At 36.2% G+C, this 21,226-nt stretch overlaps 3 protein-coding genes across 9 annotated transcripts; 2 read left to right on the top strand and 1 right to left on the bottom strand.

The window, feature by feature from the left end:
- Window positions 1-125: 125 nt before the first annotated feature.
- LOC113722175 (aspartate--tRNA ligase, chloroplastic/mitochondrial) lies at window positions 126-7,681 on the top strand. Of its 3 annotated transcripts, none has more exons than XM_027245659.2 (11): window positions 126-592; window positions 1,041-1,184; window positions 1,983-2,092; window positions 2,686-2,797; window positions 2,895-2,966; window positions 3,569-3,660; window positions 3,916-4,036; window positions 5,164-5,286; window positions 5,562-5,757; window positions 5,843-6,030; window positions 6,790-7,681. In XM_027245659.2, the coding sequence occupies exons 1-11, from the start codon at window positions 203-205 to the stop codon at window positions 6,862-6,864; spliced, it is 1,623 nt and encodes a 540-aa protein (XP_027101460.2). In that variant the 5' UTR covers window positions 126-202; the 3' UTR covers window positions 6,865-7,681. The 3 variants fall into 3 exon arrangements, with proteins under 3 accessions (XP_027101460.2, XP_027101461.2, XP_071931008.1); XM_027245660.2 differs by having other exon boundaries at window positions 6,774-7,681; XM_072074907.1 differs by lacking the exon at window positions 6,790-7,681 and adding an exon at window positions 6,154-6,210 and having other exon boundaries at window positions 127-592.
- Window positions 7,271-18,764, top strand: LOC140004337 (uncharacterized). Of its 5 annotated transcripts, XR_011839088.1 has the most exons (16): window positions 7,271-7,408; window positions 9,977-10,100; window positions 10,550-10,686; window positions 10,765-10,904; window positions 11,125-11,270; window positions 11,517-11,596; window positions 12,645-12,902; window positions 13,443-13,553; window positions 13,696-13,818; window positions 14,378-14,499; window positions 14,578-14,647; window positions 15,452-15,544; window positions 16,355-16,482; window positions 16,879-16,913; window positions 17,754-17,895; window positions 18,483-18,590. XR_011839088.1 is itself a non-coding variant. In XM_072074905.1 (15 exons), exons 1-15 carry the CDS (start codon window positions 7,331-7,333, stop codon window positions 18,627-18,629), a joined length of 1,899 nt encoding a protein of 632 aa, XP_071931006.1. In that variant the 5' UTR covers window positions 7,271-7,330; the 3' UTR covers window positions 18,630-18,764. The 5 variants fall into 5 exon arrangements, 2 of the variants coding, with proteins under 2 accessions (XP_071931006.1, XP_071931007.1); XM_072074905.1 differs by lacking the exon at window positions 16,879-16,913 and having other exon boundaries at window positions 18,483-18,764; XR_011839089.1 differs by lacking the exons at window positions 16,879-16,913; window positions 18,483-18,590 and having other exon boundaries at window positions 16,321-16,482; window positions 17,754-17,868.
- Window positions 18,596-19,825, bottom strand: LOC140035150 (EG45-like domain containing protein). The gene is made up of 3 exons (XM_072074915.1): window positions 19,364-19,825; window positions 18,939-19,224; window positions 18,596-18,845 (listed from the first exon to the last, which is right to left on the bottom strand). The coding sequence occupies exons 1-3, from the start codon at window positions 19,473-19,475 to the stop codon at window positions 18,839-18,841; spliced, it is 405 nt and encodes a 134-aa protein (XP_071931016.1). The 5' UTR covers window positions 19,476-19,825; the 3' UTR covers window positions 18,596-18,838.
- Window positions 19,826-21,226: the final 1,401 nt, after the last annotated feature.

The raw sequence follows: 21,226 nt of genomic DNA, 5'->3' as shown, positions 1-21,226 counted from the left end.
GGTTAGGGTCAACAACAACATTGGGATCAAATGGAGCAGGCTGGCTCAGCAAGCTTTGGTAGGCCAAGCCCAATCTACACTGAAGTAAAAGGACCAGGAAAACGACATAGTTTTGGACTCTCAATTCAATTCGGCTTCGTCCCCCGGCCATGGACTTATCTGCTCAGAGTCTCAATTGAAAAATTGAAGCGGCTGCCGCGAGATGGCCGCACAACTCCTCCGCGCTCTGCCCAGTATAGCCTTCCGCTATAAACACTTCTCACTCAAACCACCTCCATTGCCTCTTCTATTCCTAAACTCGCACAGCCCCAGCTTCAAACCCACGCAACCTCCTAAACGCTGCATTTCAACTCCTTCTGTTTCTGCTTCGTCTCCTTCTCCTTCTTCAACTGAAACACCACTTGTTGCCGCTTCCCCTAAAGTATCTCGCTCCATCCCTTCTCTTGAATGGGTGAGCCGGACCGCTTTCTGCGGTGAATTGTCAGAAGCTGATGTGAATAAACGGGTCAGGCTCTGCGGCTGGGTTGCCCTTCATCGTGTTCATGGTGGCCTCACTTTCGTTAATCTCCGTGACCATACCGGTGTTGTACAGGTACTTATTTTTCATTTTCTTCTCTCTCTCTCTCCTTTTTTTTTTTAAAAAAAAATAATGAATTCTCAATCTTTCATTTCTTGAGCATGTAATAGTTCTTGACTGGCTATTGCTTTTATTTTTCCATTGTAATAAATATTTTTGAACATGATGACCATTAGTTTGTTTACTTAAGTCAGAAATTTAAGGCATTCTGCCTAGGAAACGTGGAAAATTTTGAACATTGATGGAATTTTATTTGAAGTAATCTGTCTGAAGTTACCAGTACTTACAGTCTACAATCCGTGTTTTGGTTTGTTTTCTTTGTTGAGAATGCTTGTTGATTTGCGATAAATGCTGCATGGGAAAGAGTAGCTATGAATATGCTATTTGATGAAATTGCGACAAAGAGTATCTTTGGGGCGAGTTGTTGAACTGGTCTTTACCTTTTGTGCTTTGGGAATTTCAGATTACGACCCTTCCCAACGAATTTCCTGATGCTCATTCAACAGTGAATGACTTAAGAGTTGAGTATGTGGTGGCCGTAGAAGGTGTTGTTCGGCCTCGCCCAATTGAGTCTGTCAACAAGAAGATGAGGACTGGTGCAGTAGAGGTGTGTTCTGCTTTAGCTTTAAATCTTTATGCATAGATGGATGCATTCTGCAATAATTACAGAAAAAGCAGCTGAAGGAAGTCACTGATGACATTCTCACTATAGTAAGTCTAGAAAATTTGAATTTGAGGTCTCCTTTGGCAGTTCACCTGTCTGTTTAGTCTCCATGAACTCTTTAAGAAACTGAGAATAACATGCCTATGGCTGAAAACAAGGCGTGGTGCTAGTTGTTATGAATTCAACCAGATCTATTGTGTCAAGGGTGTTTTGCATTGTGATTTGAAGGAAAACCTTTTTAGGCTTTTGTTCAAGCAGTCCCCCTGGCCCAATTTTTGAAGTGTTCAAGTGTTAAAATTAACAGGTGTAACAAGAACAATCCAAGGGCAATGTTTTATGTTTTCCCCCGCAAAAACCTTCCAAGTGTAATGATTAATATGGTTAAAATACGACCTTGTTTGAATTGCTATTCTATAAGTGTTATTAGAAGAAGATCACAGCTTAGGTGCATCAGAGAAAGAGAAAATCGAAGTCTGATGCTGGTGATTGACTAGGAGAGAAGGAAAGGTAATGAATTGTTGCTGATGTTATAATCATATGTTCATGGATGAGTTCTTTATCTCAGTGCTCCACAATTTACTTAGTTTCTGCAAAGTTGGTTGTGGAATTATGATGTGTAGTTGATTGTGGAAGACGAATTCTAATAACTGATGACCGCTGTTTTATTATTTCCTTAACTTGGATTTGCTCCTGGATGATTATTCTTTTTGGTGGTTTTAGTACAATTGCTTAAGTTTGCAGGTGGCTGCTGAGCGTGTCCATGTTCTGAATACTGTGAGATCTAAGCTGCCTTTCTTAGTTACTACTGCAGATGATGCCAAAGAATCTGTAAAGGAGGAAATTCGCTTGAGGTGAAAACTTTCTGAAGTTTTTTGACCATGGGCTTATGTTTTGCTTCTCTCTGCAGATTGCTGTTAGTTCTCTTGATAATTGATATTTTTACTTTTCTGGTCGAGTTGGGCATTTCTTAATGATTGAAGGTCTACTTTTGTTTCTGCTTCCTCTCGCTAATTTGTGGTATTGTGACTGGAGTGGGTAAACTGGAGTTTGCTTGGGTCATGGTTTGTTGTTCTAGTTGTTTCTGAGACACTTAACTGCTTAAGTAAAAGAATACTAGTGCTTGCCTCATTTACAAGAGAAGAAATAAAATTAGTAAGTAATATCACTATATGATGATAAGGGATTTTGGTGATGTTGATCTTTGAACCACATAGTTGAAGAGGTAGCATGGGTTATTTACCATCAATTCTCACATTTTGCATGTTCCATACCCTATGATGTGTGTTTTCTATTCAATGTAGTTTGTGGCTTTAAAGCATGCAATGCTTCAGAGGCCATAGTTTTTTCCATAGCCTAAAATATATTGATTGTTTACTGCTTGTAAGATCTTCGATGCATGTCTCTTAAACTGTACGGATTAAATGGTCCCCATACCTGTTACTAGATATCGATGCCTTGATTTGCGCCGGCCACAAATGACTTCCAACATTATATTGCGGCATCAAGTGGTAAAACTCATCCGAAGGTACCTTGAGGATGTACATGATTTTGTGGAGGTAATGTTTGCATTTTAACATCTTAGTGCAATCAGAAGATTCTACTGGAGTCTGTCTCTTCCACTCTCTGATCCTTGCCTTCATGTTTGTAAGGCAGATTGAGACTCCAATTCTATCTAGATCTACCCCAGAAGGTGCTCGGGATTATCTTGTCCCTTCAAGAATTCAGGTACAGTATTTGCCCTGTTAAATGTACCTATCTCGGGATTATCTCTAATTTCTCCTCTTCACTCTTTTGGTGTTTTCCCTTGTTTTCTGTTGAAGTGAATTGAAAAACAAAATGTAATCTTGGTATTGATGTTGTCGTTTGTCCTGGTGATGACTTAGTGATTTTGAAAGAATTCCCATCCCATCAGGCTTCAATCTCGAATTCAAGCCAAATTGTGTTTTCTAAGCTACGCTTAATCTCCAGCCTTTTATGGCTACCTATGTTTTTAGCTTCTCAAATTTATACTCAGAGTTAAAATTTCATTGCATTTGAGCTGTTATTCCCCAAACTTTTTACCTTTGTTGTTGAGAACCCGCTCAAGGCAACTTGTAAGATAAGAAAAGGAGAACGCCATTTAATACAACTCGTGTAGATCTTTTGGAAGTGATGGAGGCTGAACAATTTCCATACAGCATTTGATACATCGAAACATCAAGGATGAAAAATATTTACTTGTTTTATTGGCTTTTTAACATCTAATTCTCTACGTTTCAAGTTTATGTTTTCCAGAGATATATCAGTCATCAAATAAAAATCTGATTGCTTAATTCCATCATTTAAAGCCAGGAACATTTTATGCCTTGCCCCAAAGTCCGCAGCTGTTCAAACAAATGTTGATGGTCTCTGGTTTTGATAAATACTATCAAATTGCAAGGTAATAAGTTTTAAGTTTACGACTATTTGATCAGACTGTTGATTTTCATTTAAATTCCCCTTTTCTCTTGCATCTTTACATTCTGCCACACATTGTTCAACTTATGTGAAGAGGATCTCCCCCCTTCCCCCCTCAGATTATTATGAGGAAAAAGGATTCTAGAGGGGGGATCAAGAAATTTTGCATTTATTGCTGGGTCATTTATTAGTATACAACCAAGACCACAATGTGACTTCATCTGCTCTTGCTTTGCAGGTGTTTCAGGGATGAAGATCTAAGGGCAGATAGACAACCTGAATTTACGCAACTAGATATGGAGATGGCTTTCACTCCCTTAGAGGACATGCTCAGACTTAATGAAGATTTGATTAGGAAGGTTGTCTTTTTTTTTTTTTTTGGGTGGTAGAAATAGTTTGATGAGGTAACAAATCACAAAATGAAATGAGGTGGGGATAAAAGCATTAGAATGATCCAGTGAGTTAAGATACGTTTCATTTAGCTGACCCCTCTCACTTCCTTGATCCTGCCAATTAGTTTGCTGTAGTTGATAGCCTAATAGATAGTAGAGCAATAATCTGATTTCACAATTTGTGAGTTCCTTCAGACCTTTGATAAAATCCTCTATTGAAGTGAGATATATTTTCTGCACATAAAATTCTGTAAAACATGTCCTGAAATTTTCATTAAAAGAAGCTGTTCTTCCATAGCAATATTATAACTAAATTTACGTACATTGTGGGGCTCTAAACTGTTGATTTGAATTTTTAATACCTTCCAGAAATTCTGAATCGAATGTTATTTTCGACCAGAGCCTATATGATGGTTGAATCCTGTTTTTCAACTGATTGGTTAGTAATTGAATTTGATGACCTAGGTTTCGCACCTCCTGGTAGATTTTTGTATGATCTTTTACTTTCCAATTTTAGTAACATTCTCCTGTGTTATGGGCTGGGTGTGGGAATTGAACTGTAATAGCATTAATCTTGTTAAAACTTGTATAACATTTTGCTGTATAGAAGCTAAACATCATCAGCTGTGCACATGCTTGGCCTATATGTGGTGCCGAAAATAATTATTACTTCTGAGTAAACATGACAATCTTTTGCATTATCTGACTAAATATCTTTTAGAAGATTGAAACAAATTATACGTATGTTTTAGTGTAAATTTTACCTCGTCATGCTTGTAGTCTATCATATGATTCCTTTTGGTATCAGCAAATAATATATATATATATATATGTAGGTTTGTTCCGAAATAGTTGTTTGTTCTAATAAGCTTGATTTTTTCCCCTGAAGTTTAAAGCTGGATGCTGTCCAATTTTTCCTTTTGTAGCATGGAGTTAGGGTCTAGCGAGGCATGGGTTACATGGGTAGATGAGGGCTCTGATGGCCCAATTTAGATGTTTAATACAACTCTTAATTCTGTATTGATATTACTTTTGCTGTTACTTCTGATATTCAACTGGTAAGTTGACGGGGCATGATAAATATTTTCCTGCAGGTTTTCCTTGAGATCAAAGGTGTCCAGCTACCTGACCCTTTCCCAAGGCTCACTTATGCTGAAGCCATGAGCCAATACGGTTCAGATAGGCCAGATACTCGTTTTGATCTTGGATTGAAAGATGTAAAGCTTGTTGGTTTTCATGCATTATTTGTTTTTATTCTTTATCTCTTTCAATTTTCTCAACTGAGAGCTGCCAATGCAGTCTATAGCCCCTTCTTCAGTTTGTCCCAAGAAAAATAGTTTCTTTTCCCTTTTTCTTTTTTTTTTTTGGGAGAGGGGGGGGGGGGGGGGAGACAGGTTGTCATTCTTTTGGTACCATAGATGATACTATATTATGAAATCTTAAATCTATTTTTTGTTTTTTGGAGTGATTACCTAATGGTCTTGGCTTGCAGGTATCTGAGATATTTTCAGATTCCTCCTTCAAGGCATTTGCAGATACCTTGAAGAGTGGGGGAATTGTTAAAGCCTTGTGTGTCCCTTCAGGAGGAAAGACATACTCAAATACTGCTTTGAAGAAAGGTGATATTTACAATGAAGCTATTAAATCTGGAGCAAAGGGTTTGCCTTTCTTAAAGGTGTTAGAAGATGGTGAGAGTGATGTTTGTGATTGTTTGCACATTTCATCGCATTTTGCAGATTATATTGTTCTTAGTGCTTGATGTATATCTTTTAGGGGCAATTGAAGGGATTTCCCCACTGGTATCATGCTTGGACCACACAAAGAAAGACAAGTTACTCAAACACTTATCTGCGGGATCAGGTGATCTCATCTTGTTTGCAGTGGGTCAGCCTGCATCAGTAAATAAAACTTTAGATAGGCTGAGGTTGTATGTAGCCCATGATTTGGGCTTGATTGATCCTGTAAGTTTACTGCTTAAAGCTTTTAATTTCATGCAATATACTATTGGATTTAAAAGAAAAAGGAAAGGAAACTTGGATTAATTATTTTTACACATCTCACTTTGTCTATTTGGTGTCATTTAGTCCAGGCCCTCAATCTTATACAATATATAAGAAGAGGGCATTGACAGCCAGTGTAAATATTTTCTACAATTTTTTTTCGAACTTTCAATTTTATTCTTAGAAAATTAATTTTTTACCCTAAGTCACGTGATCACATTTACCAACATAATCACTCTAAATATTGCAATTACCAAATTATCTATTTTTAATTGAAGAAAAAATTAATTATAAATTGAAGTTTGTTAATGAAAAGTTCTTATAAAATTTATTAATGAAACAATAAAATTTACAAATTCATAAAAAATAATAATGATTTCTAAATTGCACACAAAGTAAGTGTGCTTTCTAACACTAATATCAATTATTTAATATTGGATCGCACACACATATATATAAATATATGCACGCATAGAGGGGGAGATAAAGAATACTCCCTACTTAAAAATCACTGAAAGACAAAAACAAAAAAAGAGACATCAGTCAACACAATAAAATAAAACACTGCAAGAGCCTAATTTATAGTAATTCATAAGGAACGAACGCTAACAACACTGTGAAAAATCGTCAATAAACTAAACAGTAAAAAAAAACTGCTGAAAGCCATGCATATATTAAACTTATCCGGACTTTGCCAACCACAGATCTTCAAACCTGCAGAGAATTTCCGAAGTCATCAGAACCATAAGGAACGATGGAGTTGTTGCAGTATTCAGTCGTCGTCTGATTGAATAACATATCATCACAACCAACTGCAGTCACGCCGGGATTGATATCACCGCTATTATTTAAGCCCAAATTAGTTGAAGAAGAAGAAGAATTTTTCAACAATATCAAGTCATCGGCTCTCATCAACAGCTTTTTCTTCAACTCTTCCAATGAAGCTTTATACTGTTGAAGCTCCTCCAAACCCATATGCTCAATTGGGTCATCCCACCAAAAACTCCCACCGTTCTCTAACTTCGAACCTTCAATCAATTCCTTTCTTTTTCTCTCGACCTCTAATTCTTTGGACACTTTAGCATAGTGTCGGTTGTGTTGTTGAATCTCATGAGCACCCAATGGGATTTTCGGATCAGCAACGGATGACGAGGAGGATGATGATGATGATGATGATGCCGATCCCGTGGTATAGCGGTTAATAACAGCGTCAATGTTGGGGTGACCAAAAGCAAAGACGCGCTTGCCCAAAGAATGAACGATGATGGCAACTTCTGCCCCGGTCAAGACGCAAAGTTCACTTGCTTTCTTGAAGAGACCGACTCTTCGCTTGGAGAAGGTTACTTGCCTGTTGCTCAAGTTGTCTATCTTCTTGATCTCGATTTTTTTTCGACCTTGGGTCGTCTTCTTCTTCATCATCATGTTGTTCATTTTCGCCTTTTTTTTTTTTTTGTCTTTTGGTGGGATTTTGATGAATTAAGGGCTAGCTACATTGCTTTGGCATCCCATCCTATTATTATATAAGGTTCCACCTTCCTTAATATTTACCCGTAATTTTGTTTCCTAAAAACGTCAAAGATTTTATTGTGATTCGGTCGATATATTTTCTCCAGTTTCCATTGTTTCACCCTCCTAATTTCCCCTTGATTGATGGATTAAACTTAGAAATGGATGATTTATGTAGAGTAACATCTCTATCTTTTTCTCTCTTTTTTTTCGACAAAATATAAATTAGTGTTAACTCCTCATTGATTGATGGATTAAACTTAGAAATGGACAATTTGTCTAGAATTAACAGCTATTTTCTTCTTTTCCTGGCAAAACATAATTTACTCTCTCACACTGACCAAGAAAATGGCATTGTTGAGAACTATCGATCTAATCATTTCATCAAAATTACAAAAAAAAAAACAAACGATCAAATTGTTATTTAATGGCATGTGTAGTTAGTTTAAGTAGTTAATGGTTTATTATCTTTTAGCAAAGCGATATACATATTGTTTGGATGAATTCATGCATCAACATATAGAAACATATATACTTCCAAAAATCTAATTATTTCTTCTTCTTTTTTTGGCTAAGTATTTTCTTGCCTAGGTTAAAATTAGAAAAATTTATTTCCTCAGCTTGGTGACAACTAAAGTGTCTCCAAAATGTTCTCAATTCAACTTCGTTAAATAGATCAATAAAAATGAAACTACTTTTCCAATTATTTCCTTAATCCGTGGGCGGTAATCGAGTATGATTTACATGTATTAAGTATATAGGACTCTTAGTAAACAATTTTTCCAATTATTTCCTTAATCCGTGCCAGGCAAGTGCGATGTAGCTCGGACTCTAGGAATGGAGCTTGTTAAATTCCACTTTCACCCCTCATCCGCTCAAATTGAATGGAAAAAATCAACTCAACTACTTTTTGTGCATTGTATAAGTTGCCTCACCTAATTACGTCCAGGAATTGAACCACAGTGAAGTTATTCTCTACGTTCCGTTTTGTTATTATTATTTTTTTTGGGGGTGAATGAATGGGGCAGGCTTTGAAACAATTTAAGCAATGACACTTTTGTTTGGGTGGTTTGGTTCCTATAGAATTGAGGCATAGAATTGGAATTGGAAGCCTCAATTCTAATTCTTTTGTTTGGCTTCTAACTTTCCCAAATAATTAGAATTGAATTTCAATTCTACGGGGCTTGAATTCAATGACACTTTATATTGTCATTGTTGCAATATTTTCTATTTATATTGTCATTGTTGGTTGTAATTTTTGCTGAATGTCTCAGCTGGTTTTGGGGCTTTGGCTGGTATTTTGCCAAAAAAAAGGAAGTAATTTGCTTTTTTCTTTAAAGCTTTAGTAACAATTAGCTAAATGCACGAAAAAATAAATTATTAAAGGCATAAATTGATTTTTTCCTTTAAATTTTTAGTAAAAATTAGCTAAATGTAAGAAAAAAATTATTATATAAAAATAAAATAAAAATTTTATGTAAGCAAATGTTTCATGAAAATAATTCTAATTATTGATTTGTCTTTTTCACTACAGAAATGTCCAAACTTATTGACACACTAACTTAAGCCACTGCTCAGTTCTCTTCATATTTCGCATGTCAAAATTTGATTATAGTTTAAAAAGTCTGAAAATTATATAATGAGTCGCAATTTCATGAGCACTAAACCATTATACAGAAAGCCTAACCTCGTGGCTTCATTGAGAAAAATTGCAAGTTTTCTTCTCTATCATTCTTCCTTCCTTTTCACTTTATTGCCCTCTCTTTGTTAGATATATCCCATTCACGAATAAAAGCCAATGTCATACTGTGTGAGTGAGAAATAAGAGCAACTGAAAACTGGACAAAAAGCAGGTCATGTGAGGTTTTTCTCTCATGGATATGGCTGCTCAAAGGATGGCTAGCTAGAGATCTACCATGTGGTCTTACTAGTTAAACCATTCTGCGAAGATTTCCTTTTATATGCTTGATTCCCTGGACAGAGAAATGCTCCAATCTTAACTTGTTAATCTGTGATCTCGGAGAATGCTTCTATGAAGCTTTTATATTGTTCTTTCTGATGCTTGACAAACAGTTTAATATTCTGAATGGAGACCGTTTAGCTTTGGTTGATTATTGAGTGAAGACTGCTTTAGTTGATTAGTGCTTCTCTAGGGAGTCCAAGCTCTCAATCACACAATGTATCTTGTTTTGCTGGGGACTACATTTTACATGGGTTAGGGTCTATGATGCATTAATAAATGGATATTGTACTTTGTAATGGAAAATTACGTCAACCTACTGAGGGCTTTATCTGTATATCCTATTAATTTTTTGTCCCACATGTTTGGCCTATTACAATGATATACCTTCCACGCATGAGGAGGGAGAGTATTATTTAATTCCTCTACTCACATGTTCAGCTTTTGCTGGTGGTTCTCCAATGGATTGTTGGTTATGAAGATCTAGATGTGTTACAACTTGATTCTGCAATAGAGAACACTAAAATCACTGGACAAATTGCTCCCCATTTTTGGCAGCATTCAGGTTCTTTACTAGATTTTCTAAACTGTAAAATTGTCTGTTTCTTAGGTGATTTACCTAATATATCATAAGAGGAGAAAGTAACATAGAGTTCATACTCAAAGTTGGTACCCAGAAAGCTACCGGATCAATTATTTTTTCCCCTGCCTCTTGCTCTGATTAAATGCTGAGAGATTGTGCATTATCTTGTTGTGTACTTGTGTCTGCACAATGCTCAAAACTTCAGAATATATTTACCGACAAAAAGTATATATTTAGTGTTGCTTCCATCTTTTCTTACAAGAATGCTTAGAGATACTGAATGCAGTGATACAGTATATTTTTTATCCCTTTGGAGCATAATTTTGTTAGGTGCAAGACATTGGTTATACTAGATTATCTGTGCCTTTGCATTTATTTTCCAAGTTGTTTAGCTGTGAACTCAAATTATCTTTTCAATGGATCTCCTGCAGGGCCACTTGCACAGTATAGGAGTCTTGTTAAGCAAGGGAAGCTGCAGCATGATCCTTACCAGGAAGAGGTTGCTTTTAAACTGGAAAATCTGCTTGGGAGAATGGAGCAATATGAGAAAGATATGGAGGAGTACCATGTAGGCCACAACAGTTTATAGTGGTTAAATAATACTGAAACGCTGTTCCTGGCCTTATGTTATTCCTCATATTCATAGGAAAAGCTTACCAAATGGGAGCAGAAGAGGGAAAACGAACGGCGCAGGCTTTTGATGCAGGAAGCTGAGACCAAACAAGAGGGGGGTGGTATGACATCAATAAGCAAGCAGCGAAATCTTTTCCAAAGATGGATGTCCCGGTAAGGCTATCAATTTTCCCTTGATTTTGTAGCAATACTGAAACTGGATATTTCAATGAATTATACGTTGGTTCACAAAAATCTGAATAGGATTTCCTGTCATTGAACCAGTTGCGAATTCTGTAAAGTTCAGCATGAGGTCCAATTCCTGTATTTTGCTCCCTTCATCAGTCAAAAGAAATATATTTTTTCCCTGCTAGTGATATTTGTCTTCATTCAGGAAGAAACATGAAATTGTAGAGCCAGGAGTAGGGAAATGGGTCTCATATCTTAATCGAGAGAAGAAATTAGATTCACTGGTTGGTCGTCGTCCCACTGCTCCTCCAGCCCCCAGAGGATTGTATCTTTATGGGAACGTTGGAAGTGGTTCGTTCCTGCATCTTGATTATCTGCACTTCCTTGCCAATGCACATTTCTGCACTTAAGATTTCTAGTATGTTACTACATTAAGGCACTAAAAGGATTCAATGATTTCACTTATCTTTTATAAAGTAGACATGCAATCTAACATGAATAGCATGTTAATACACAGCATCTCTCTCTATTAATATTATTCTGGTTGTGGTTTTACTTTTTCACATACCAATTTGAAGAAATTTTTGCATCATTTAGGTAAGACAATGCTTATGGATATGTTTTATGGTGCGACTGAAGGAGTTGTAAAACACCAAAGAAGATTTCACTTTCATGAGGTGACTGCATACTGGTACAGAGTGTGGTGTAATTTCACTATGCCATCTTCTGAATTTTATTATGTGAATTATTTTCCTAAGCAGCTGTTATGCAATTCTACTTGGAAAAAATTAAGTTACAAGTTCTTATTACTTTCTGTTCATTTGCCAGTCTCCACTTTGCTAGCTTTTATTTGGTTCATCATATCTTGTTTCTTCTTGGTTTCTCCTTGTCAATGTTGGATGGGCATATGTAAGCCCTGCTATATCTTCTTTGACTTCTGGCATGTCTTTCTCTTGACTGTAAGGCATTTGGTGAGAGAACCCTAGGCATTCCATAAGATGATAAACCACAAACAAAAGACTTGTAGAGTTTAAGGCAAATGAGATTAAAATGGAGCATATATTGCATTTATTCTAATTATAGCTTCTTTTTGCTTGATGCTTCCTATCAAAGGTATAACAAACTCTCATGGATTCCATATTGAAAGTTCTGTAGTAGGTCTAGTCGTTGCTCTATCCTTGTTTTTCTTGGTAAGAAGCTTAAAACTGATTGATGGACGTAAACAAGACTTTCTGGGTAGGTAGTGCAAGAAGGCAGCAGTTAAAAAGTTGATAACTACTTCTGTAAAAGCAGAAGAAGAATGAATCAAACTTTCAGAATTAGCACATCATGAAGTTGGTACAGGAGGATAGAATCACAGAACTAATAGGGAAATATTTAACGTGCCACAGTAGTCAGTGACACCACATTTGCTTTACCTATAATGTTTCTCTACAAACCCATCATGTGTAGATATCAACATTAACAGATGGAGGAGTAGGTTTTATATTAAGACCACTCTGTACCAACTAATGCTTTGGCAAATCAAAAGTACTCACTCCTCATCTGGCTTGAGGAATGTTGACCAACAGGAAGCATGCAGAACACAAATAAAGACACACACACACACACACAATATAAGTTGGTTTGGGCTTAACTTGCTTCAAACCTTAATTTTTGCGGATTTTCATTTTTGTTTCCATAATTATTTTTTTATTGCTCTTTAAAAATGTCTTTTCTCGACAGGCTATGCTGTTAATAAATGAGCACATGCATAAGATATGGAAGGATCAAGTTAAGAATAAAAGTTTGCAGTCAAGTATTTCTAGTTGGATTACTAATCTTCCCTTTGATACAAAAATTAAAGAGTGGTTAGCTGCAGAAGAAAGATATAAGCAAGAGGTGCAGATGAAAAACATCCTTCCTGCTGTAGCTGATAAGTTTCTCACTGAAGCCCATGGAAATCATGCAGGAGCTAGCCTTCTGTGCTTTGATGAAATACAGGTCTGATGATGTAATGTTTCATAGATTTACTTTAGTGGTTCTTCAAGAATTATCTACATCCTTACCTACAGATATCTGTTACTGTCTTCTTTATAAATCCTTTTTTTTGTTAGTTATCTGAGCAAGAATATTAGGTTCAACTGATGTTTGTTACTATAAGTGGGAAGACAGAATATTCAAGTTAGTCATCTACTGTAATAAAATGTTTGAGTTCTACCCTTGTAGAATTCCTAAGTACAAACATGAATAACAGACCCTGTTAAAGAAATCTAATTTGCAACATGACTAAGTGTTATGTTATTGTACTACTACATCTAACGTGATTCATTTTGTAGATCAGTTTACTGCTACTTGAACTGGATATTGGAATTATATTATGAAGCGGGTTTTGTTTTACCTTATATTATTTTCTGCAAATGAGTGGGGCATAATTTTTCTTTGAATGATTAAGTTATATTCTTTATTTCGTGCAAATTTCTGAGTCGGATTGAAATTTTGGAGACGGAATCTTTAAATTTAATATCTTACTTGCTCTTGCAGACAGTTGATGTTTTTGCAATCGTAGCATTATCTGGAATTCTAAGTAGATTGTTAAGCAATGGAACAATTCTTGTTGCCACCAGTAATCGTGCACCGAGAGACCTGAATCAGGTGTCTTTATACTAAATAAATTTATGTTTTTATGCTTCCTTTGGTGTTCTATCCAGGACTCTGTGACATGCTATGCATGGGACTTTGAACATATATTGCACCCCATATAAAATGTTCCTGCAACTTCTCTCCTTCCTTTCAGGATGGTATGCAAAAGGAAATCTTCCAAAAGCTTGTAGCAAAATTGGATGAACAATGTGATAACTGTCTAATAGGAAGTGAAATTGACTATCGCCGTCTTATAGCAAAAAGATCTATTGATCAGGTGAGCATGAAGGCAAATCAATTATCTTTTCCATGTGTTTCTGTTTTTATGACTTTTAGTTGTGAAAGATGTGATGGCCACATCCTTAATTACCATACATGCAGATGTACGAGTATTGTACAGAACCTTAATGATTGACAAAGAGAGCAATAAAAAGAACAAGCTTGAAAATTTAAGCACATTTGAAGGTGTATCCTGGAGATAGCTCTGAATAATGAATGGTTTGCTAAACAAGAATGTGGTATTACATTGCAATAAGATTCAGTTTCTTTTTGTCTAAATTCTTTAATTGGTCCATTCAGCTGTAGGAATATTCACACTCGTAACATTTCTAAAGATTCTCCTGGCAAAAAGATGAACTTGAGTCTTAGTTGGTGTGGTTGAGATATATATTTTTGTTTCTTTCTGAACTTAATTGAATTTTCTATATTCTACTTCAGTCTCATCGTCTTCGTTGCTCCAATATATTGGTTATCTGTTAGTCATAGAATAAGTCCAACCTGTACTTAGATGTTGTTTTTGGGGTTAAGTGCATCTCCATTTTCCTATGTCTATTCAGGTTCATTATTTTTGGCCACTGAATAGTATCAAAACAGAGGAATTTGAGATTATGTGGGACAAGCTTACAAGACTATCTGGGGGAATAATCACTTCAAAGGCAATTCGAGTGATGTTTGGGAGGTACTCTTCAATCTATCTGCGTCCATTTTACTGATATATCTCACTCAGCTTTTGATATTACATTTTTTTCGCAATCAGAACATTGGAGGTTCGCCTAAGCTGTAACGGTTTGGCACGTTTCACATTTGAGTACCTATGCGGTCGACCGGTAAATTGCTTCATTTTGGGTAAAAGTATCTTTTATATTGTTGTGCTATTTAAATTAATACCATCTAAATCATTCTTTCTTCAAAATAATTTATAAGCTGAAACCTGCCTATAATGATTTAGGATTGTTTAAATGATGGTACTGTAAATAGAAAAGCTCGAAATATTTAGATTGTGGTTTAGTGTTTTTTTATAGTATCACTAATTCAAAGCTAGTCTATCTTTTTTCTCTCTCTTTTGGCGCTCTGTTCATGCTGGAACAATTTCTATTGTGTGTATGCTGATGCATATTTAGTATCATTCATTATCTGAAAACATTCGAAAACAGAAGCAATATCTGGTCGATTTTACGACTAAAGACTGTTAAACTTGCTTTGACTCTTTCTAAGATTTGTGCCTCGTATATTTTTGCACATCTTTAAATTGAAATCCTTCCTTCCATCTTGTAATGTACTTTTGCAAACAAAAGGAAGGAAACTTGATGAAACAAATGAAAATAGCTAGGTCCATGTCTAGATCAATATTCAAAGAGTTCATACTGTCATATTATTGGATATTACTACAAAGAAAAGTACTTTGGTGGAAAAATATGAGTATTCCTTCCTAAAAAATATCTTCCAAGTCTCAGATGATTCTTACTGTTTGTGAGTGTATACTAAAGCTATCAATTCCTGTCCCTGATAGATGAACCAACCACTCAGTGACATCTGCACTGCATTTTAATTTAATTTTTTGATGCTTGACCTTGTTGCACGTCCCCCTTTACCTTCTTTTTCCTGTTTGATCCCATTAGCAATTATTGCAGGTTGGAGCCGCAGATTATATTTCTGTAGCTAAAAATTACCACATGATCTTTATCTCAGACATCCCTACTATGAGCATGCGAATTCGTGATAAGGTACCAAGGCTGCTTAAGTGAATGCTATTTCCTTCAGTACATCAGTATCAATTCCTACAGCATTTTTGTGCATGCAAGTTTTTGTGATTTACATCAGGCTTTAAATGAATAGATATGCTTCTTATCGCCCATGCTGTTCACTTGACATTCTTCTTTTTCCTTCTTTCAGTTTAATGTAAGGAGAAATTGCCTATTTTTCACTTTAGTCTTTCTTTTCTTATTTTACCTATTACATCAAGGGGGAAGGGAGCTTTTGAAGGTCGAACAGGTTCCCTTAAAATGTCATCTCAAGGGAAAATCATACTTGTCTCAAGGTTTATGATAAACTTACTTCGAAACTTACCAGCCACCATTAGTAGTATACAATAAGATACAGCTTCTAGATTCCTGATTGCTATGCGCTTAGCTTGAGTTTGAACATGTTCCATGGATCATGGTGGCTTATTCAGTCTCATGGATGGGTTTCTGAAGTATAGTCGCCCTCAGTGTATTTAGGGATCATAGTTTTCAGCATACTAAAATATGGTGCCATTTTAGTGAAACAATTTAAGGCACCTTTTAAGGACAACAGTTTACAAGCTACCTAATAGATTGCTCTATATGCTTGCAAGGTGCTTGTGCAGTTTATCAGGTTATCCTGTTTTTCTTGGATAAGACTGACCAATGTGTGAGCATTCTAAAGCTTCCAATGATTATCTTATCTTTGGAAAGCTAAGACAAACTGATAGACTGACAGTCTAATAAACAGATTGATATTGCTTCTGTATGATTACCAGCTACAATTACCGATACTGGGTTTCTCGCTTCCAGGCTCGGAGATTTATAACTCTCATTGATGAACTTTACAATCACCATTGCTGCCTATACTGTTCTGCTGCTTCTTCAATAGATGACCTATTTCAAGGAACTGAAGAGGGTACACTTTTTGACTTGGAGAGGTGAGGAAATCATTTGATCATTCTTCTTTTGTGAGTTTCTTGACACATTGGTCCATGGATGACCCCCACACCCTTTGGCTTTGCTTAGTTAGCTCTTTCATCTATTGACACGCATGAGTTTCATCAGAAATTATTTTACACTACCTAGCATACTTGCAACATGTCATCAATTCATTATAGATCAATGTTATATAACAAAGTATTCCCTAAAAGTATCAAAATTCTATTATGAGAAGTTTCCTAGAGCCATGGAGGTTTTTTTTTCATTTTTTTTAATTATATCTGTTTTCTGCTTCTTTTCTCCTGAGCAGAGCCAAGTTCTTTCATTAGCTAGGGTTTTATTGTACCATTTTGACATTGTTTCTCATGATGCAAGTTTTATGTGTCAATTTTCAGTGAAAAATGTGCGCTGTGCTTTACCTCTGCTTACGGTGTGCCCTATTTTCATTTTTGTTTTTCCTATATTCTGACAGTTCAGTTTTATGTTGCCCTGTACGTCTTTATTTTTTCTTTTTATGACTTAGTGTGCTTTTGGCCTAATATCTCATAATGTAAATTAACTATGATTCGTCAAGGACAATCCTAAAGCATTAATATACATTAGAGAGAGAGAGAGAGAGAGAGAGATGATTTACTTGCTGCGATTTCAATGAATAATTGATTTTAGTAGAATAGATTGTTATGTTAGTAATACTTATGAAAGGATTCGAGGATTAAAAGACCAAATATGTCGTCCTTGTATGCAGACGTGATATTTCCCTCCAGAAAATGAATCATAACATTTTCATTAACAGAGTGATGTGATAAATTGATCAATTCAAATTTAGGCACAAATAATTGTCTCTTTTTAATGCAAAAGACATAGTTTTATATTACACATTGCTTCCCAAATGGCAATGTCATCTAAACCTGCTATTAAGAAATCTAAGGGTATGCACTAGGTTGGTAGCATGATATCAGGATTGGCAGTAAAATGGATATAGTGAATTTACTGTTTTAAAAGAGTATGGAAGTGACTTTTGGCATAGACATTACTTCTCTTTTATGTCTGGTGACTGATGATCAAGTTTCTGGTCAAGTACATTCTCAGTGAGAAAATCGAATCAAATATGAATGGATAACATTCGTAAGGCCAGTCTTTGACCCGTCTAGAGTTGCTGGAAAACTTTAAAGTTTAAGCAATATGCCATCTACATCACCTGTCTTTTAGCTTCAACTTCTGTCTTTGGTTATAAAGACTACATTGGTTCATTTCTGCTCTCCTTTTCCAGCTTCCAATTTGAAACAGAGACTGAAGGTGCCAAACTGCGACGAGATGTTCTAGCAGAGGGCACAGTTAGTTCTGGTGGTACACCAACTGGAATTACTTCCATGCTATCTGGTCAAGAGGAGATGTTTGCATTTCGCCGAGCTGTAAGTCATTTTTTGCGTGATTGTCAATTTTTGCCGTCTTTTATCATGAATGTTCTACATTTTTTCTGTCAAGTCATAGGAAATGCTGTTTCTAAGTCCATAGTTTAGCATGTTAAACCTTCTCATAGAAGGTTATTGCAATTTCCCTGAAGGGTTAATCGCAGTAAAACCCCATCAGGTTTAGCATGCTTTGCATGTTAGTCTTAAAGTTACTTTCTCCCACTTTACTCCTTGAGTTGGTTTTGTAACACTTAACCCACTATTGCCATTGATGAAAACAAGTTTGTCGTCAAAACAACTAAGACTTGTACCCCTAGCAACATTCAGATAGTGTCCCATGCTGCACCCAATAATACCTGCTTCATTAGACTAGCAGAAGAAATTGTCATGCTGCCATAATAAGATGAATCTGGTGGATTCATTAACTCAGTTCTTGACTGGTGTATTCGCCATGGCCTAAGATTTGCTATCAGGAATAATCTGTTAATATCTTTTGTTCTATCTTTGTTATCTGGTAAGTTGTGGTTGTGATTGTGGCCTCTATATACTGTACATTAGGGCATGAACTAAAAGGCTGGTACATGCAGGTTTCCCGCTTGATTGAGATGCAAACACCTTTATACCTGGAAGGTGTCCGCCATCTTCATCCGTATTTCCAGAATCAAAAGGAAAGCTTTGGTACTCTTAATGCAAAAGCAACTCAATTTCGGGAACCATCTCTTGAAATCATTTGATGTGTACATCACGTCGAAACTTTTAGTACATTTTTTGTGCTCGTTTGCCATCATTTAATAGGATATACCGATAACAAAGGGAAATGAATTTTTAAACAACATTTTGCTATCTAGTTCTGTTCCTATTTCCAAGGATGCCCTTTTCCTCTTGATCTTCAGCCCGTAAAATTACACGTATATATATATATATATGGAAGTCAAATCCCTCTTCATATCCTGCAAAAGGTGTGACGTAAAATATTAAGCAATGGAGCAACCGAAGAACATAGTGAAGATAATAAGCTGGAGACAAGGAAGAAGTGTAAGTACTGGATGTATTCAATGTTGATTTTGGCATCAGGGTTGCGGGAGATAGCTGCAAAAGCATCACTAGACAAAACAATGGTGGAAGGGCATGGGCGTCTTGGGCAGAAATCCACCACCCTAACGTCGATGGTGGTGCCAATATCTCTGCATGGCTTGTTGCTGCCGCTCAAGCATCTTAATCTGTAGCGTCTGCCGCATGCAGCCCCGTTATCCCACAGCCCTTCACTCACAGCAACGAACAGATTTCCTGCTGGAAACTGATCATTTCTGTTTCCCCCGCACTTGGTGGCTGCACGAGTTAAATTTAGAGTAAATTTTATAATCAAATTCCATATCCTTCCTAATACGATTCTCAAACAACTGAAAAAACAAAAAAGCTGCTGCTAAATAATGATATAGAAACTTCTGAGAAATCAAATGTTGCTCACGGGTATATGGAGGATTGTAAGAAGTGGCAGTGCCAATGTGTCCAAGGACTAAGTTTATTTTAGCCAGACTGAATATGCTGATTAAGACAAATTTGAAGCGTAGGAGATCCATGATTATGGCTGTGGACTTTACTTCTGCCTAGGTAGGGTAGCTTGATTCTCGACTTCGGATGTGGGGGAAATGTGCCTAATTTACCTCAAATTTATACTAGCTGTAGATAAAATCAGCCCGAGGTTTCAAACTGATCTCTAAACCGTCCCCTTTATTTTTTTATTAAGGTATTTGAATGTGGATAGCTACTAAGAAAAGTTGCCAATATCTAAGCTGCAAGCAGCACGAGTACTTTTGGTTGGGAATCAATGGCAATTGCAGTCCACGTTGACAATGGATGGTGAAATGAATTCAGCTTGTTGACGATGAGAGGAGGGGTTGAGCATATGGTTTCCTGCGTCATGCACAATCTTTCCACTTTCCCCTAGAAATGTTTTGTTTTTTACAAACATGGTACGCTATCAAACTACCATCAATCACATTGTTCATAATCAAATAGGGTTTTGGAAATTTAGCACATGTCACTAAAGAAATACATTAGTAGGTTTCAAGAAACTTCATATATATATATATATAAATCCTCTACCCACTCTTATAAAACATGTCATCAAAGGAATCACAATCGTGTTGGTAACATGGTTCAAAGTCGCCGTCGCAGTTGCGGTCGCGGCCCAAACTGTTCCACATCTGTCTCGACGCATCGACCGCGGTCTCAGCGAAACGCAAATTTTTAAAATATTTAATATTTTAAAAATTGTAAAAAATATGATAAACAAAAATAATTAAAAATTAGTAAAAATAATAAAAATTCAAATTGATTTGGGATGATTCGGAGTGACTCGGGACGATTCGACCGTTTCTATCCATTTCGAAGACGTCTTGGTTGAGTTTTCGGTGATTCGGCCAAGTTCTCGACAATTCATTATCTCGGAACCATCTCATCCTGGTATCGGATCGGAAAGCCCATTTCTGGTGACGACTCAGCCAAGTCTTTGAACCATTGTTGGTACACTAACTAAGGTCTCTGTTAGGAAGAGTACAATGTTCATGTTTTCTCTCGGTTACATGTTTACAACATGAAAAATAACTCAACTGTCAAATATTATAGCTGATAGCTCTAAGTGATGTGAAGGCTGTGCTACGGAATTCAACTAACATAACATGTAAGATGTCCAAAGTAAAAGTCCACGGACCGCCACTAATGGACGACTAGCCTGCCCTGGAAATCAAAAGACAAATTCCCTTTGTTTAGTTAGCCTCGTCAATTAAGGATCCCACTGAAGGTGAGGGTGAAGCTGCAAAGGTCATTTATCTAATGAAATTGATGAAGTTATCTTTTTCATTAATTCAGTTCAGATCAAAGGTCCAAAGTAGGTGCAAGAATCGCTAGGGGTATCATGCAGCTCGGTTGATTGTTGGAGATGTTTCACTGCTTTTAATCCTAATTAGAAGCCAAATTGTTTGTTTGAATAGTAGTTGTTTGGGAAAAACTTTATTGGGGATTTTTAACACAATTTTTTCTCACCACCTTTATTATTTTTTGAGCTACTTTTTTTATCTCATGAATATCTAATGAATTCTTCTCTCACGCAAATAAAGAATTTGAAATTCCATACCAATTCTATGCATTTTCCAAACGAAAGAATTGCAATGACTTGGAATTCCAATTTTATAGAATTCGAATTCTAATTCAATTTCAATTCTATAGTACCAAACGCACCCTTTATGAGATTAAACTATTTATAGTAGATTGATGGAGGAATCATCAGAGAAGAGCAATGACATAATTATTGACAGTTTAGACTAGCGAG

The sequence above is a fragment of the Coffea arabica genome, chromosome 2c, assembly GCF_036785885.1.
Source record: "Coffea arabica cultivar ET-39 chromosome 2c, Coffea Arabica ET-39 HiFi, whole genome shotgun sequence".
NCBI classification, from domain to species: Eukaryota; Viridiplantae; Streptophyta; class Magnoliopsida; order Gentianales; family Rubiaceae; genus Coffea; species Coffea arabica.
This window is presented reverse-complemented; position numbering and strand designations above follow the sequence as displayed.

Excerpts from the sequence above, each read along its gene's own strand:
- LOC113722175 (XM_027245660.2), top strand. The coding sequence starts at position 203 with ATGGCCGCACAACTCCTCCGCGCTCTGCCCAGTATAGCCTTCCGCTAT. Across the intron at positions 2,798-2,894 it reads ATGTACATGATTTTGTGGAG|ATTGAGACTCCAATTCTATC; the intron begins GTAATGTTTGCA and ends TTTGTAAGGCAG. Across the intron at positions 5,758-5,842 it reads CTTAAAGGTGTTAGAAGATG|GGGCAATTGAAGGGATTTCC; the intron begins GTGAGAGTGATG and ends TATATCTTTTAG.
- LOC140004337 (XM_072074905.1), top strand. The coding sequence starts at position 7,331 with ATGATGGCAACTTCTGCCCCGGTCAAGACGCAAAGTTCACTTGCTTTC. Across the intron at positions 10,905-11,124 it reads TTCCAAAGATGGATGTCCCG|GAAGAAACATGAAATTGTAG; the intron begins GTAAGGCTATCA and ends GTCTTCATTCAG. Across the intron at positions 13,819-14,377 it reads CAAAAAGATCTATTGATCAG|GTTCATTATTTTTGGCCACT; the intron begins GTGAGCATGAAG and ends ATGTCTATTCAG.
- LOC140035150 (XM_072074915.1), bottom strand. The coding sequence starts at position 19,475 with ATGGATCTCCTACGCTTCAAATTTGTCTTAATCAGCATATTCAGTCTG. Across the intron at positions 19,225-19,363 it reads TTACAATCCTCCATATACCC|CCACCAAGTGCGGGGGAAAC; the intron begins GTGAGCAACATT and ends TAACTCGTGCAG.